At 34.6% G+C, this 19,002-nt stretch overlaps 1 protein-coding gene across 1 annotated transcript in view; it reads left to right on the top strand.

Annotated features, from left to right (window-relative positions):
• Nucleotides 1-19,002, top strand: part of LOC111142277 (leucine rich repeats and IQ motif containing 1) — a 187,505-nt gene that overhangs the window by 3,594 nt on the left and 164,909 nt on the right. The window contains exons 3-7 of the mRNA XM_022495329.1: nt 2,833-2,924; nt 4,545-4,662; nt 5,479-5,702; nt 10,461-10,535; nt 14,127-15,749. Coding sequence (XP_022351037.1) covers nt 2,833-2,924; nt 4,545-4,662; nt 5,479-5,702; nt 10,461-10,535; nt 14,127-15,749 — 2,132 coding nt within the window. The remainder of the gene's footprint in view (nt 1-2,832; nt 2,925-4,544; nt 4,663-5,478; nt 5,703-10,460; nt 10,536-14,126; nt 15,750-19,002) is intronic.

Below are 19,002 nucleotides of genomic sequence, written 5' to 3'. Positions count from 1 at the left end.
ATCATTTTTTAAAAAGATTTCATTTATGTATTTGACAGAGGTAGAGACAGCGAGAGAGAGAACACAAGCAGGAAAGTGGGAGAGGGAGAAACAGGCTTCTCTCTGAGCAGGGAGCCTGATGCTGGACTCCATCCCAGGACCCTGGGATCATGACCTGAGCTGAAGGCAGTTGCTTAATGACTGTGCCACCCAGACAACCCTCTAGAAACCATTTTTAAGGTAAAAAGAACCAAAAGTATTTATTGATGGATTGGAATGAGAGCAGGAGAGGAAACTGACTGCAAGATTTTTGTCCTGAGTGACTGGGTAAATGGATATGTAAAGACTGACTCTATGTAGATGCTTCAAATTTTGTCAGTGATTATTTGTAGTTGAGTTATAGGGAATATTAATGGTTTGTTTGTGTATATTTACTAAAATTTATACAATGGAAATATAACTATATTGGCAATTATATAGTTTAATTAAAAAAAGAAAACAATTATAGAAAATTAGTTACATGAAAGGTTATGTAATTATAATTATAGCAGTGGTTTAGAAAATTATGAGATCTCACGTATAGTTCTGATCAAATAAGTATGATAGTCTCAATGAATAGGATGTTTTTCCAAGAAAATTCAGATTATCAAAATTGCTTGAAAAAAGTGGAAAACATGATTAAATCAATAATCTGTTAAGAAGGAGGAAAAAGTTTTCTTCTTAAATGTCATTAGAAATTAGTATGATTAAAAAAAGAAAAAAAGAAATGAGTATGATTTTACAGTTGAATCCTTACAGTCCATCAAGGATAAACAAATCTGCAGGTTATGTAATATTTCATTTATAAAAACCTCCATACTTCAAATACAAAGCATAACACACACACACACACACACACACACACACACACACACACACAAAACCAGAGGCTAATTTCACTTACGAATGTAGATATAATAGTTGTGGCTCTCAGTTATAGACACAAGCTACTTGAGCTGCTTTAGGCAGAAGGGTTTTGGGGGTGTTTGTGTCTTTGTTTTTATGGGTAGAAGTTAGACATTTTGGTTATTTATTGCTGCAAAACAAAAAAAAAAACAAAAAAACTGAGTGGTTTAAAATAACAATATGTTATTATCTCTTATGGTTCTGTGGGTTGACTGAGCTTAGCTAGGCAATTCTTGCTTGGATTTCTGTGTGCATTCACAGTTGGATGGTGAATAGGGACACCGTCATCTGAAGTTTTTAGTGGATTAGAATTCCAAGGGTGGTTCACTGAAATGCTTGTTGATTGCTGCTAATTGTTGGGTGGGAGTTCAACTGTGGCACCTGGATGGCAGCTGGAGGCACCTACCTGTGATCTCTCTATGACTTGCAGGGCACCTGGATTCTGAGGAGTTCCACGAACAAAATTCCAATAGACTAATGTGGAACCTTGTAAGACTTCTTATAACCTAGTTTCATATGTCATGCAACATCATTTCTATTATACCCTGGTGGTTACACAGGGTCAGCCCAGGTTCTGTGTGGGAGGGAACTAAACAGTATATGCACACCAGGAAGTGTGAAAGAGACATCTTTGGAGACTAGCTGTTCTAATGAATAACAGAATTGTCAATAGAATTGAAGAAATACACTCTAGTCCGAGCATCCAAAGTGTAAAAGTGCGTGCGCCCTCCCCCACACACACACATACACACATCGTTAAACTGGGTTGCAGAAAGAGCTGCTGTATGATATAATTAAGATATTTGGAGATGTTGATCTTCTAATACACACTCCTATCTCCAACCCAGAGCTCCCTCTATCATAGTCTCATCCAGAAAAATGAAAATATTGCTCCTTGTCTCTCTTCACACATGATATTTTTATGGAAATAAAGACTTATGCATATATATCAATTGACAGAACCTTAATCACCCTCAGAAACCTAGCTTCAAAGGAATCTGGAGAATGTTATTTTTGCTTTGTCAGCCCCTCACATGGGAAAGCAGGCTGCTGAGACTGTGAATAAGTGTTGAAGAAGAAAATTTGTAATGTCTGGCAAAATAGGTGTGAGTAGTTAGTTAACCAGCAAAACAGTCATTTGTGAACAATAGTTTACTGTTAATGAAGACTACCACGATAGAACATATTAGCTGAAAAAGGACAAAAAATTAACTGCATCTACACAGATGATAAAAGGACAATAAAATTCAAAAAACTCATAAAATCAGAAATGAAACTCACTTCATTCACATTAGTAATTATAATCTTTTATTTTTATTTATTTATTTATTTTTTTAGATTTTATTTATTTATTTGACAGACAGAGATCACAAGTAGGCAGACAGGCAGGCAGAGACAGGAGAAAGCAGGCTCCCCGTGGAGCAGAGAGCCTGATGTGGGGTTCGATCCCAGGACCCCAGGACCACAACCCGAGCTGAAGGCAGAGGCTTTAACCCACTGAGCCACCCAGGCTCTCCTATAATCTTTTAAACTAATACCTTTATTAAAGTGTGTTTAGTATCTTCTGCAAGGTTATATTGCTAGTTTGTGGCAGTAGAATTGAACCTTTATTGATTTCTAATCAAGGTGTCACTGCAGTATCAAACTCAGCATTACACTGTGTACGTAGAAAACAGACTTCAGTCTAGAAAGAGAGTGTTTTATAAATTTATTACTTTTATTTTTAAAACAAAGATTACAGATTTCCTCTGTTCTTTATTTTTCATTATTTTCCTATTGTTTTGAGTCACTGATCAAGAATATACTATGATGGAATTTGAGATTAAAGGATAATGAAAGGAGTTTGAGATTTAAACATGCTTTGTCCTGCTCTAATATTTAAAGTTATAGTATTTTTTCTTTCTCTAGGCTGTAGTTATGGAGTGGTTCCTAATAATCACATGCATTTAAAGATAGAATTATCAACTGAACATAAAGAACATCCGGAACAGTTAATAAAGGTATCTGATCAATATTTGACTGAAAGTACTCAATATTACAGTTAGATATTTTTTACTTTTCCCTCTTACGAAAGACGATAGTTCACTGATTTAAAGTTCAGTGGTAGGGACACCTGGGTGGCACAGTCCTTTAAGTGTCGAACTCTTGGTGACTCTTGGTTTTGGCCTAGGTCATGATTTCAGGGTTGTGGGATCAAGGCCCACGTCAGCACAGAGTCTACTTAAGATTCTTTCTCCCTCTCCTGCCTGTCCCTACAGTGTGTGCACTCTCTCTCTCTCCTGTCTCTCAAATAAATAAATCTTTAAAAAAAGTAAAGATGTAATCTGCCAATTAGAACTTAAAAATTTAATTGTTTTTGACTTTATGTTTTTTCTTGCTTGTAATATATAAAAATTCAAATTTCAATTTTAAAAATATTAGAAATGGTAATTTGAATCATCAGTAATTGGGAATTTAAAATGCATGTAGATAAAACAGTAGAACCATACTATGTGATATTTTTTCCCTAAAAACTCCAAGGAAAACAATGAATATAATGTTTATTATCCTGCTTAGGAATGTACTATGTTCCAGCAGAGACTTTATATATCCAATGGAAATTTTAAATGTGGGACATCTTATGTTAGTTTTAAAAAAAGATAAAATATAAAAAATTCCTAAAGAAATAAGAATAAGGGAGAGCCTGGCAATTTTGATTAAAAACTCCAGAAATACATTTGAGAAATTTCTCCTACAGTTTTAGCATTTTGAATGCTTATTTTACCTAACTATCTCTGATTTTACATAACTCTACTCCCTAAGATGTTTCATATAATTTGAAAATTGCTCATATATATATATATATATATATATATATATATATATATATCTTTCTCTCTTTTTTGGTAACAAACTTGAAATATTAATTTTGAATTATCATACTGCTACTTCATTGAAATAGATATCCTATATCTTTCCAACTAGAATATGGTAGAAGGCTAATTATGGTAAAGTATTCATAAACATTATGACTTTTGCATAATTCAGATTAAAGTGGAGAATAGTTCCATTTTTTAAACATGCTGGAAGTATTAGCTGTTTGTAGATGTGAGCAATCACTGTAGTTAAGAAATATAGAAATTCATTAAGAAGAAAGCAAGCATTAGGAGAAACACTGGGAAATAATTTTCAAGAAATTTTTTTGCTTTCGAGTGTAGTTGACACACAGTGTTACATTAGCTTCAAGTACACAGCATGATAATAAAACATTTCTATGTATCATTCTCTGCTCACCACAAGTGTATCTGCCATCTGTCACCATACAAAGCTATTACAGTATCATCGACTGTGTTCCTAATGCTGTACCTTTTATTCCCGTGACTTATTCATTCCACAGATTTTCAAGCAGTTTATTTGACTATTGTGGATAAATACAGGAGAATGATTAGAGTTCTGAAAAACAAGGAGGATAAAATGCAGTCTGCTTGCATGGGAATACAATTTTTAGTGTGCTGTAGGATTGTATTTGAGAGATACTGAAAGTAAATAAAGTTCTGGATATGTGTATATATAGCTTGATATATTGTTAAAAATGATTGCTTTACTTTTCCTTTAATTATTGGTATTCTTTAACCTTTTAGATGTTGTCTGAAATAGAAAAAGAAGAATTTCTGAGGAATAAAACCCATTGTGGTGGTCCTGATTCTATTCCAGAGCCTGATCCTCATGATTTGCCTGTGGATAAACATGTTTTGCCAGGTATGCTAAATTGCTCAATGATGTTTTTGATAATTTTTATGTGATTGACCATACTTCTCTGAAAAAATTTACACAGTTTTCTTTTGACATTTACAAAAACACAATCATGCCATTTGAAAATTATTATGCCTTTACTGTACTTACTTAATTTCATATTTTCATAGTTTTTTATGCCTCCCAAATTAACTTGATTTAAATATATTTAAATTTTCCATCTATATATCTGACTGAAATAGATATATCCAGCCTTGATTTTTTTTAGATTTATTTATTTATTTTAGAGAAAGTGAGAGAGAGAGAGAGAGAGAGTGAGCAGGGGGAGAGGCAGGGGGAGAGAGAGAGAAGCAGACTTCCTGCTGAGTGGGGAGCCCGATGTGGGGCTTGATCCTAGGACCCTGAGATTATGACATGAGCCCAAAATCAAAGAGTCAGAAGCTTAATGGACCAAGCCACCCAGGTGCCCCCAGCCTTGGATTTTTAAGTATCCTTAACTATATTCTTTTAACTGGTGTACACATACACACACACACACACACACACACACACACACACATTATGTTTTTATATTAAATTTTGTGGTATAGTTAAGGCAAGTTATGTGATTTCTTTATTAACTGAAATGGAACTTCCTTGTATATGACAGCAATAGGATTTTTAATGTATATTCTAAAATACCTCTTTTTGGATATTATCACTTTTACTTTGGTAATACATTGACCTTATTTCTTCATTTCAAAACTACTTTCATACTCTATGTTAGGTCAGTTTTGAGGGGCTTGCTTTTAAGAATAATAATGTTTCTCTTCATGAATACAGATGATGCTGATATAAATTTTGGATACTGTGAAGTGGAAGAAAGATGTAGGCAGTCTTTTGAAGCTTGGCAAGAGAAACAGAAAGAACTGGAAGACCAGGAGAAAGAAACTCTCAAAGCTCAAAGGGATAGAGAAAAAAGGCAATTTCAAGAAGAAGAAGAAAAGAGACATTGCTGGATGAAACAATTTGAAGTTGAAAAAAAGAAATTAGAGAATATTCAGAAGGTAAAGTATTTTTTTAAGTTTTGTTTTTGTTTTACATACATTCTTTCTTTTTGACTTTTTAAAATTTAAATCCAATTAACATACACTGTATTATTAGTTTCAGAGGTAGAATTTAGTGATTCATCAGTTGCATAACACCCAGTGCTAATGCCCATCACCCAATGACCTCTTCCGTCTCCCACCTACCCTCTAGCAGTTTGTTTCCTATAGTTAAGAGTCTTTTATGGTTTTCCTCTCTATCTATTTTCATCTTATTTTATTTTTCCTTCTCTTCCCCTATATTCATCTGTTTTGTTTCTTAAATTCCACATATGAGTTAAATCATATGGTGTTTGTCTTTCTCTGATTGACTTATTTCACTTAGTATAATACCCTCTAGTTCCATCCATGTTGTTGCAAATGGCAAGATTTCATTCTTTTCCAAGGTTGAGTAATATTTCTTTATATATGTATATATATCTCATCTTCTTTACCCATTCATCAGTCGATGGATATCTGGGCTCTTTATACATTTTTTGAATCAGTAACTACTTCTGAATAGTACTGATCCTTTTAGATTATGGTGTGGATTGAGTTCTGTTCTATGGGATTTAGGTATTCTTTTTTTTTTTTTTTTTTTTTTAAAGATTTTATTTATTTATTTGTCAGAGAGAGAGAGGGAGAGAGAGCGAGCACAGGCAGACAGAATGGCAGGCAGAGGCAGAGGGAGAAGCAGGCTCCCTGACGAGCAAGGAGCCCGATGTGGGACTCGATCCCAGGACACTGGGATCATGACCTGAGCCGAAGGCAGCTGCTTAACCAACTGAGCCACCCAGGCGTCCCGGGATTTAGGTATTCTTGATAATTGAAGCCATTGACTGGTAACAGTATTTACTATGGACTTCTTGATTAGTTTTCCTTAAATTTATGCATTCAAAATTAAAAAAATATTTTATTATATACATTAATTTAATTTATTTAAAAATTTATTAAAATTCATTGAAATTTCAGATGCTGCTTTGGATCTTGGGAGCCCCCTGGGGTCAATGAAGTTACAGATTGTCCTAGAAGGGTTGATATTTACAACATAAGTGTTGCTTTTTCATATACTTCTAATCATGCAAGAAGGCAACAAAATTTTCCTGATCATGAAATGTCTTTGCTATGAGGTCTAATGTATAACAATTACATAAAACATATTTGGTTATAGTGGTTCACCCATGTAGGTAATAGGAGATCCATATGCTTAGGTCATGGTAGTGGTATATTGAGAAACTGGTGGATTTTTAGGACCCTACTTTATGACCATCAGGATCGTTAGAATGTATAGATAACAATCAGAACTGACTTCTCTGTCTTACATTACTAAAATTGACCTGCATATTACCACACTTACTACTACACACTTTGAGAGTTACATATAGAGAATGTTGACATGTGGTCACTTGGGCAGTTCAGTGTGTTCTAGCCCTCCATGTTGAGTACACTGCATTTCCTGATTATAGAAAATAAATTTAAAGCAATTATACTGTATACTCAGTATGGCTGTGGCTTTTTCTAATAATGTGAACTATGGATCCTTAGCTTTCCTTTACACAGACTTTTTTTGGGGTCATTTCCAAAAGTCAGAATCTTTATTCTAGGATAGGCTTTAGTATAATTTAGATTATAGGAGTAGTGTTTGTAGTCTTATGTTGAAATGCATCATTGCTGTTGATTGTTAGTGGTATTTTCAGATTTAGAAAACATCCGACTTTTAAATTTTGTTTACCCAAATTGTCATATTTAATTGTTTTAAAACAAAAAAATTTATTGACTACCTCAATGACAAAGCATTCAGCTATGCGCTTCAATGACACAAAAGAGATCTGACATCTGGGCCCCACCTTCAAAGAGTTCCAGCTTAGTTTCTGAAAGTAATTTGTGCTTTATCGTAAGATTATAGTTTAAAATATTTTAATGAATTCCTAAATGTATACTTTGTTATGCCTTGGGGCTTAAAACTTTTCCAATGAGACCATGCCATAATTTTAAAAAGATGCATTGTAAATATGTAATTTACTTACTTTCAGTAGTTGTTTTCTGTGTCCTTTGTTAGCTGTTGGGGGAATGAAATAGGAAGCTATTGTAAATTTCTTTCCTTAAGAGTTCCACCTGGTTTCTCCTTCCTCATTATGGGCAAATGATCACATTATATTTTTGCATGAATTGTAAACTTCCTCTTCCTAATCCTATATCTAGTTTGTACCAGCCTCTGTATTTACCCTACCTTTTTTCCTTGTCTTTGCTCTACACTCAGTAGGAAAGATTTCTTTTACTAAAAGTTAGGTTTCCCTGCTCTGCTCTATAATATTTTTCAGTTTACCCCTGCTTTTTTGTTTTATAGTTTTACCTTGTATGCTGAAACACCCCATCAACTTCCTCCCTTCTTATTGTTTATAAGCATGTTCAGTTTTCCTCCCATCTTAGAAATAAAACAAAAGAAAAATCCCAAGATCACTTTTGTTCTTATGTCTCATTTTAACTTCTCTTTACCTCTACTTATCATGGTAAGGCTTCTTAAGAGTAGTCTTGCTATATTTATGTCTTCGTCTCTTACTGAATCCTAAAACTACGAGGTATATCACCATCACCCCACCAAATGAAACGACTCGCAACAAAAATAACCAATGACTTCTTTTTTTTTTTAATTTTTAAAAAAGATTATTTATTTATTTGTTTGACAGACAGAAATCACAAGTAGGCAGAGAGGCAGATAGAGAGAGAGGGGGAAGCAGGCTCCTTGCTGAGCAGAGAGCCCGATGTAAGGCTGGATCCCAGGACCCTGAGAACATGACCTGAGCTGAAGGCAGAGGCTTTAACCCACTGAGCCACCCAGGTGTCCAATAACCAATGACTTCTAAGTTTCCATATTCACAGTTTGTTTTTCAGTTCTTATAATGGCCTCTGTAGCATTTTATGCCAGTAAAAATTTGATTGTTGACCATTTCTTTCTTTCTTTTTTTTTTTTTAAGATTTTATTTATTTATTTGACAGACAGAGATCACAAGTAGGCAGAGGCAGGCAGAGAGGGAGGGAGGGAAGCAGGCTCCCTGCTGAGCAGAGAGCTGGATGTGGGGCTTGACCCCAGGACCCTGGGACCAGGGCCTGAGCTGAAGGCAGAGGCTTTAACCCGTGAGCCACCCAGGCACCCCTGATTGTTGACCATTTCTCTCTTCCTTGACTTCCGTGGGATCACACCTCCTTGAATCTCTTTTTACATGTTTGGCAATTCCTCCTTTATGTCCATGTTAGCCTTCTCTGTCTCTCTCTCTCTTCTTGAATATGGTACTACCAAGGATTTCTTCCTTTGTCCTTTTTTTTTTTCCATATACCTTCTCTCTTGATAATGTCATTCATAGCTGACAGATACAAATCTGTTATATAGCTGTTCAGAAACAAATCTATATTTATAACAAAAAAGAAAAATGAACTACCTAACTCTACTACAGATACTTTACACTCGGAGCTTAATGTGTCTAAAACTGAAGGCATTGTCTCTGAGTTGTGCTTCTCCTCTTATATTCATCATTTTGATGATCTACACTGTCATCATAGTCTAAGCTAGAAAGATAAGGACCATCTTTGGCTCTTCCTTCTCTTTATTATCCTCTTCCCTCTAATAGTTATATTATGCATCTTCTCATCCACCCACCTATCTGCTGTTACTCTGTAGTCCATGGTGTCCTAATGTCTAACTTGGCATATTCACTAAATTTGCCAATTATCTCTGTACTTTTGGTCTTGTATTCCACAAACCCGTTCACCATAGTGCTGCCAGGAGGGCTTTTTAAAGTTATTTCTCTGCCTAATTCTCATTGTAAAGATTATATCCAAAGAAAGATTCCCAGTTACTTTATTTCTGGACACTTGGCAGTTTGTAGCAATTTCATTTTTACATTGTTTTTGTATTTTTCTCACTCCCATCACCCTATACAGAAGGCCCTCCTTGCTGCTTACATGGACTTCTCTAATACCTACCTCTTTGATCTCTTTAGTGACTCCTTGGCTTTTTGTCTTTAATGTAACCTTTTAATTTTCCTAAAAACAGAGCTACATTTTCCTAATTGGAAAACATTTAATAAATTCCTTCATATACGGTCTTCTATATGAAACTTTTCATAATCTTCTTTTTAATTATAATGCCTATTTCTACAGTGGTCCTTTATAGTCTTCTTTTGATAAATTTATTCTGCTAAATTTGAGGTAATATGTGAACTTACAGTTGCATTCCCATATTAAAGGTAAAATTTTAGAGGAAAGGGATTCTATTTTACTGATCTTGTTTATTCTGCAGAGCCTTAACAAAATAGATGTTAATCAAGAAAATCGTTATCCACCGAACTGATGGATTATGTGAATTAAATGGGATGGTGTGCAGGAAGAAAAATTGTAATATAAAACTCATCTTACAAACATTATTATTTGTGGGTTTTGCATTACCCAAGAGCATATCTAGCCAATACATTTTATTATGTGAATAAACATACTCAGATAAATAAAACAACTTACCCAGGTTACAAACATCTTTATGTGCTCAAAATGGGAACCCTAGATATCATTTATGTGATACTTTAGGTTGAGATTAAGGTTGTTGTCCCAGTACTAATGACAGAGTATCATTGGGTGAGTTATTATCTTTAACTATTATTTATAAATATTCGTTGTCAGAATCAAATATAATGAACATAATATTTTTTGATATTTGAATATAATAACTCAGTATTACCATATGTTCAGCAAGAACAGGACAAGATGAATGATGAACTCCATAAAGAAGAGAAAATGTGGAAAGAGAAATTTAAAAAGCACGAGGTAACGATTTCTTGTTTTTAATCATTACAATAATCATTCTTCATTTGAAATAGATTATTGTACTTGAAATGGACGTAATATTGCTTGTCTGGTATAGGATTTAATTTACTAAAGCTTTAAATATTAATCATCAGAAATTCTCCTTGAAATATAATGTCCTAAATATTAAAATAAACTGGTTTAGTGAATGAACATGTCTATATAAAATTGTAATTCTATAATTTTTTAAGGTTTGAGGAAACATACTATTATAAATATTTCACTATGATTGAATATGGTTATGAAAGGTCATTTCTTGAACACAATTGAATATGTTAAATAATGCCTTTGAATTTAAGATCATTCTGATGACACATTTATTATGTTATAAGGTTATTTACCTCAAAGATTTTTTTAAAATATTTTATTTATTTATTCGACAGACAGAGATCACAAGTAGGCAGAGAGGCAGGCAAAGGCACAGAGAGGGGAAAGCAGGCTCCCCGCTGAGCAGGGATGCGGGGCAATCCCAAGATCCTGGGATCATGACCTGAGCTGAAGGCAGAGGCTTTAACCCACTGAACCACCCAGGTGCCCCTACCTCAAAGATTTTATATAAAATTTTAAGTATAAGCATGAAGTAGATAAAATTTCTTATAATCCTGTTATCTGACTAAACATATTATCTTTCTTAGTCTTTCAAGTCTTTTCTTTATATAATCACACTCCTACTATCCATCTTTTTCTAAAAAAAAAAAAAGGTTTACTACCCATCTTTTTAAAAAAATATATACTTGATATGTAACACTGTGTAAATTTAAAGGGTACAGTGTATTGATTTAATAATGTTATATATTATAATATGATTTTCTCTACTGTGCGTATTTAAATTAACATGTTGGTTAGGCATGTGAACAGACAGTTCAGATGAATGACAAGGGACAAAAAAAGACAATAGTAGCTTACCTACAGGTAAACCCAAATGTTGGAGTTAGGAGAGCCATTAAAATACCTATAACTGTCATACAATAGCAAGATGCTTAACAGAGAGGTGATAGGAAAAGAGAAGTAGAATCTACAATGAAGTATCAAATGTACATTATAGAGTTGAAAAGTTTAGCATATAAAATTAAAGATTCGGTGCATCTGTTTGATGACAGCATTAGTGAAACAAGCAATGTCAATAGAAAATATCCAAATTAAAGCACAAAGAGGACAAAAAATTGGAAAGCAGAAGAGAGTACAAGAAATAATGTGATATATAGTGAAAAGATAAAATGTATATATTAGTAATCTTGGAAGGATAGGAGAAAAAGAATGAAGTAAAAACAATGAGTAAAGAAATAATAGTTGAGATAGTTTAAAAGAAATTCAGGCTGAACACTCAAAGTTGATTAATGATCTCCAAACAGAATCAATACAGAGAAAATCACACCTGGGAATTGAATAGTATAATTATTGAAATTCAAGACAAGGGGGGAGAAGTTATAAAAGCTGCTGGAGCAAAAATGCACATTACCTACAAGGACCAACAGTAAACCAATAGCTGACTTTTTTTTTTTTTAAGGTTTTATTTATTTGTTTGACAGAGATCACAAGTAGGCAGAGAGGGAAGCAGAGAGGGGGCAGGGAAGCAGGCTCCCTGGAGGGGCTCGATCCCAGGATCCTGAGATCCTGACCTGAGTCAAAGGCAGAGGCTTAACCCACTGAGCCACCCAGGTGCCCCAATAGCTGACTTCTTAAGTGAAATGATGGAAAGAAGATAATAGAACAAAACAATTTAAGTTTAAGTGTTAATGGTTTCTTTGATCATTAGTGTTCTTTGAATCCTGAGTCATCCCCTGATTTCTGGTCTCAGTTTTCATTTCCTGTATGCCTAAATACTTGTTGAAAACATTTTTGGATAACAACTTTTCTCAGTGTTTGCACACTTGAAAATATTTTTTTTATTTTGCTTTAACAACCGAACGATTCCTTTCCTGGCATATAGAATCCAGATTTATTACCATTTGGTTTTAACAATTTAAAGATATAACTCCATTGCATATTTGTATATTTTTGCCTATTATCATTGTAAATTTGATACTCATTCCTTACATTCTTTTGAAGCCTTTAGATTTTTCACATTTTACATTTATCGTACATATTTACTGATACCTTATTTTGTGCCAGGCGCTTCTGAGTGTTCAAGGTATAGCACTGGATAGAATGGAAAATGCTGCCTTCATGGAGCTTAATTCCTTAGGGTTCTGAAATATTGCTAGCTTCCATGTGAGTGTATCAGTGTGTTTGTCTATATGCATGCATGAAAAGTTAACTCTACTCTTTATCTTCCAACCTTTTTTGGTTTAGAAAACATTTTTCTTTTTTTTTTAAGATGTATTTATTTATTTTAGAGAGTGAGAGAGTGGCAGGGTGGGAGGAGGGCAGAGGGAGAAAGAATCCTGGAGCAGACTCCCCGCTGAGTGCAGAGGCCAATGTAGGGCTCAATCCCAGGATCCTGAGGTCATGACCTGAGCCTAAATCAAGAGTCAGACACTGAACCCTACTGAGCCACCTGTGTCCCTGAAAATATTTTTCTAATTTTTTTTCCCTTTTTCTCAGGTCTTTAGTTGTAACTCCTACTAGTCATATTGGAGTTTCTGTGTTCCTTGTCTTTATACCTGAAAGTCTGTGTCATAGATTTCATATCTTTGTTATTTTGTATGTTGTTCCAGGAAAGTGTGTAATTTGGAAGTTTTTATTTAGCCAACACCTATTTAAGCCATTCTATCTTGAATTTTTGTTTGCGTGAGTCATATTTTTTTTATTTGATCGCTTGCATTTTCATTTTTATGTGTAGTTATTTTTATTTAAACATATTTTTCCTAAAATTTTTTTTGTAAATTTTTTATTTAGTTTAATTGCTCTCTTTTCTCAGAAACTAGTGCTTCCTTCTGTTTATTGAACTATTTTGATTGCCTCACATCCTTTATGTTAGTTTTCCTCAAATATTTGCTTAATTTGTTTACTTTTGTTTTAGGACTCTATAGTGACAATGACATTTTTCTCACCTAACTCCAAACGATCTCATTTAATGCAATATGTACTTATCAGCTCTCTCCATAGTTGAGAAAGGATAAAATATGTGACAAGGCTAGTTCTTCATATTTCTTACATGTATGTTCTACCTTGCCTTCCTGGTATCATAAATCTCACCCAATAATCCCCTGCTTCTGCAGTCTGTGCTAGCTCTGGGAGTCCCCTTTATCAGAGCTACCATCTCAGAAAGTTTGAAGTCCTCTTCACCTACACAAATTTTGGCTTGTGGTTTCTCTGGCTTTTTCTCTGTCATTCCGATTTCATATGCTCTCTATCTTCAAGGAATTCCTCAATTTATATTTGGGTGGCTTAGTATAGCTATAATATTAGAATATCAACTTACTAACATGATTAAAACTCCCAAGTATTTTAGAAGATTAATTCCCTTTAAATGGTTTTAGTTCTTTTAAGTGAATTTTATAGCAACTTCCTTGTGATTTCAATTTTACTATTTGTTTTCAGTCTGTATTTTAGATGATATTTTGATATCTTTAGTTTATGCTGACTACTATTTATCTTACTTTACTTTAGGAGTTTATTAAAAGCTTGCATTTACAAATGGAAGAAGAAAGAACAAGAATTAAAGATCTACAAGAAAAAGAAAAAATGCGTTTGTTAAAACGGCAGCATAATGCAGCTGTAACAATTCAGGCTAAATATAAAGCCTTTGTGGCCTACCAAAAATATAACCCCATCATAAAAGAACAATTAGAAAGTAAGAAAAGGAAAGCACAAGAGTGGAAAGAAAAGGAAGCAAAAATACGTCAGATGGAAGAAGAAAAACTAAAAAGATTGGAGGAAGAACAAAAGGTAGAAGAAGAGAGAAAAAAGCAGAAGCAGGAGGAAAGGAGGAAGAGAGAAAAAGAATATGAAGAAAAAAAGACCATCATAAGAAGAGAAAAAGAGCAACTACTAAGCAAGGAAAGATTAAGATTAAGAGAAGATGCACACAAACAGCTAATAATAAGTAGAGCATTAAAAAAAGATGAATATAATATCGAGAATTTGACTGTTGAAGATACATCAAAGAATAAGGATGACATAGCCAAAAAGGTAGGAGATGAAAAGTCAAAGAAATGGGAAGATGTTCCCCTCTGGCTACTTGAAAAATCAAATAGGACAGAGAATGTAGATAGACAGCTAGTATTAAAAGAATCAATACAAGTGCAATCAAAAGATCCTATTATAAACCAGGCAATTTTGGCAGAATTTAAAGTAAAAAATGAAAACCTGGCAAAACAACAATATTCTGAAAAAATTGTAAAAGAAGAAAGAAAATGTGAAAATACAGACAAAAAAACTGAATTGGAAAAGCCAGATCTAAAAGAAAATGTGAAAGAGCAATTTCAGATGCAAGAATTAAAGCTTCAAATACAAAAAGGGGAACATATGAAAACTGCCATAAATGAGAATATGAAACAAGATACCCAAATAATATTAGGACATAATGAAGAAATTAACAAGGTGAAAAACAATGAAGCATGGGAAATAATCCAAGATAATCAACAGAATAAGATACAAAAAGCAGAAAAAGAAGAGCTAACAGAACAGAATGGAACATTATATGAAGAGAATAATATTTCAGTAGTTTCAATGAAGCAGCAAGCACTAAAATTAGAAAATTCTGAAGTTATAGGGGAAAATAAAACAATACAAGAAAAAGAAATTGATTTAAAATCCAAGGAAACTGAGGAGGTCCCAAAAGGCAATGCTCTGAATAGTGATGTGATTTTTAACAGCAGTAATTCCATGGTAACTATAGAAGGCAAAATAAATGAGCAAGATTATATTTTCGGTAGAAATGGTCTTTGTGAAGACTTGGGTAGCTATAATGCAAAAAGCTCCTTAATTTTTAAAGAAATAAACTCTCTTAAATCTCAACTTAAAGAAATCCCAGAAGAATGTCATGAAAATAGAGCTGAATGTGAAAGTATTGTGACCTGTTGTTTATCAAAGCCAACACTTCTATCTTCTATTGAAGAAAAGAGGCTAGCTTGGATAAAAGCACATAAACCTTGGTTTGAAATTTTCAAACAAAACCAACAAAAAATATTTGTTCAGAGGAAGAGACCTGTAAAATGCCCAGCCAACATGATGCCCCCTTTGACTACGTTAGAAATTCTTCAATGTGGCCCTTGGAAGACTTTACAGCAGGTATTTTATAACTTTATAATACTTTTTCATATTTAACTACAATTGATCCTCTGAAATGTAACTTTAAGTATCAGTAGAAGGCATTGTATCCAAGAATTTTGTCTCTAAATTGGTGAAATTGGTAATGAAATATTGACCCATTTGAGAGGGGATGTATTTAAAAGATCTTCTTGATTAAAATTCTTCAGGGCATCTTCTCGCTCAGTGTAGCACTACAGAAAGTTTTGATTTATATCTTGAAGCTATGTTCAAGGGTCCTGTAGCCATTATTAAGCTTCTAAGAGTGGAAGTATCTGGGAATTTAGTGTTGAATTAGAGAAGGAAATTCCTAAATTGACATTCAGTTAGTTTGCTATAGTCTTGGGCACACCACCACCTACTGGCTCCTTTTGGAATGAAGTGGATTTCTCTGTATCTGACAAGGGCTGTGAAAGAAGGGCTTATAAGAGAAGACTCTAGAATTTCCATATGGAAACATATTTAGTCATGTGCTATATAAGCACAGTGCATATATGTCTGAAATTTAAATAATCACCACCAATCACTGTGAATTTTATATGTTTATAAAGCCCATATTTTCATCCAAAATTAAGACAAATACTAATGGGTGCTTGGGTGGCTCATTCGGTTAAGTGTCTGCCTTAGGCTCAGGTCATGATCCCCGGGTCCTGGGGTAAGCCCTGCATTGGACTCTCTGCTCATCAGGGAGTCTGCTTGTCCCTCTCCCTCCTGCCCCTCCCCCCACTCATGTGTGCTCATGCGCCTGTTCTCTCTTTCTCTCAACTAAATAAACAAAAAATTTTTTAAAGATTTTATTTGTTTGACAGAGATCACAAGTAGGCAGAACAGCATACAGAGAGGGGGGGGTAAATAAGCTCCCTGCTGAGCAGAGAGCCCAATGTGCGGCTCTATCCCAGGACCCCGAGATCATGACCCCAGCTAAAGGTAGAGGCTTAACCCACTGAGCCACCCAAGTGCCCCAACAAAATATCTTTTAAAAAAATCAGAAACTAACAAATGTGTAGAAAACCAGGAAAGAATATTTCAAATAGTACAACACTAGAAAGGACTTAGGATTACAATACATGTATCTGACTAAGGCCTGAAACCGAAATGTATTCAATAAAATGTATTTAGTTTTTTGATATAGAGAGATGCCTAGGAAAGGAAACACTCAAGTTAATATATATGTATGAATTTTTAATTTATTCACTCAGCAAATATTTATCTGTCCAATATGATGGATCAATATTTATTGTTGGACTAGGGACAGAAAGAAACCCCAGTCGTTGACATTATGGAGGTGACTCTGGTATACAAAAAGGCTTTAAACAAACAAACAAAATGCCAATTACATTACTATAGATTTTGGTAATTGCTGTAAATAAGATTTCATGGTATTCTTTAGAAGGATAATAAGATAGTGGGCGTTAAAGAGATCTCTGGGATGTGAAAAAGCGGTATAAGGAACAAGAACTACTTTGAAGTTCCTCTGTTTCCTAGGCAATGTATTTTCATATCCATCAGATCTATAGAGCTACATATAGAATCTCTCATTAGGTCTTCTATTAATTATTTTCTTTGGCTATGTTATCTCTGAAATCATTCTTTTTCTACTTTCCCCAAGATGTTGGTGTAGGCTTTCTGAATTGGTAACATTAACTACTAACTTTTGTATTGGGTAATTTTCCTATACATATCTGTTTGAGCCAGGCATAAGTGACAGCTTCATGCTCACCGTGTGCTTGTTTCTAGAGTAAACTGAAGTTAGGAAAACAGCAGTGCTCTTTTTCATTGTGGGTCTCTGCTCTGTTCAATGAGAAGAGCTCTGAGGAAGTTAAGATGTGTGAACCTGTCCCCTTGGTGTTTCTTCTCCTATCCACTCTGTTCCTTTTGTGAAACTCTTGTCAATATACATAAAGTAAGGATTACTCCTTTTGCTTCTTAGGGCAGGTCCCCGCAAACTGGAATGTGTATACAGATCTCCTGGGAATTTGTTAAAATGCTAATTTTGATTCATTGGGTCTGATGATCAGTCTCAATGTTCTCCACTTTTAAAAAAAGATTTTATTTATTTGAGAGAGAGAACGACAGGGGGAGAGGGAGAAGCAGACTCCGCACTGAACATGGAACCCCATAGGGTGCTCGATGTGGGGCTCCATCCCAGGACCCTGAAATCATGACTTGAGCCAAAGGCAGAGGCTTAACTGACTGAGCCACCCAGGTGCCCCAATGTTCTGCATTTTTGCAGTGCTCCTGGATGATGCTTTGGTGCTGGCCCATGGATTAATATGATTAGAAATGTTGTAAAAGGCACTGTAATCCTGACTATTGCTCAAGCAATTATTTTGAACATTTCATTTTTCTTTGAGGCATCAAGTATACAGTATAAAGTTGAAAAGTATTTATGAATATGTCTATAAATACAGAAGTGTTATAAAATGCCATCTTGTAATGACCCTGGGAGATGGGTTTATACTGGTGTCTTTATTCACTACTGTTCTTGATCCATAAGTCTCTTACTTTGATTTGCTAAGGCTTCATATCTTTATCCTTACCTTGTTCACCCACTGCTATCTTTGGAAGGTCCTTCTAGAGAAGACCTTCAGAAAAGTTTACTCTTCTAGAATTTCACCCAGTGATGAATTCATTTTGCTTATATTAATTTTTCACTTTCAGCTTTCAGCACATGAAATCTGGTCTGACTCTTGTCTATGTTTCTTTACAATTTGTCAGACAATAGTGGTTTTCATTACTTGACTGTGGGGTGGTTAAGTGGGAAGATGGACAAGTGGATGAATAAATAATCTGACTGAATCTTAATCTTATCTCTGTATTACTGCTAGCTTCACAATTTAGATAGAGTATATTAATTAAAAAGGGAATTAATGTAAAAATTATTTGAGTATAATTCAATAAAGTACTAATAAGCCCTCTGTCAAGTAAGATCAGTGTCCTGATTTTATTTCTGCTATTTATTGGTTGTGTCACGTTGGGCAAGGTGCTTGACCTTTTTGAGCCTCCGTTTTGTCTTCTATAAACTGGGAAGAGCAATATCTATTGGATAGGACTGTTGAATTTTAAAATAACATATATGGGGATGCCTGGGTGGCTCAGTGGGTTAAGCCGCTGTATTCGGCTCAGGTCATGATCCCAGGGTCTTGGGATCAAGTCCTGCATTGGGCTCCTTGCTCAGAGGGGAGCCTGCTTCTCTCTCTGCCTCTGCCTGGCACTCCGTCTGCTTGTGCTCTCT

Source organism: Enhydra lutris, unplaced genomic scaffold (assembly GCF_002288905.1).
Source record: "Enhydra lutris kenyoni isolate GAN:26980312 unplaced genomic scaffold, ASM228890v2 scaffoldscaffold7, whole genome shotgun sequence".
Classification (NCBI taxonomy): domain Eukaryota; kingdom Metazoa; phylum Chordata; class Mammalia; order Carnivora; family Mustelidae; genus Enhydra; species Enhydra lutris.
The sequence above is the reverse complement of the archived record's forward strand: the minus strand, read 5'-3'. Positions and strand labels throughout refer to the sequence as shown.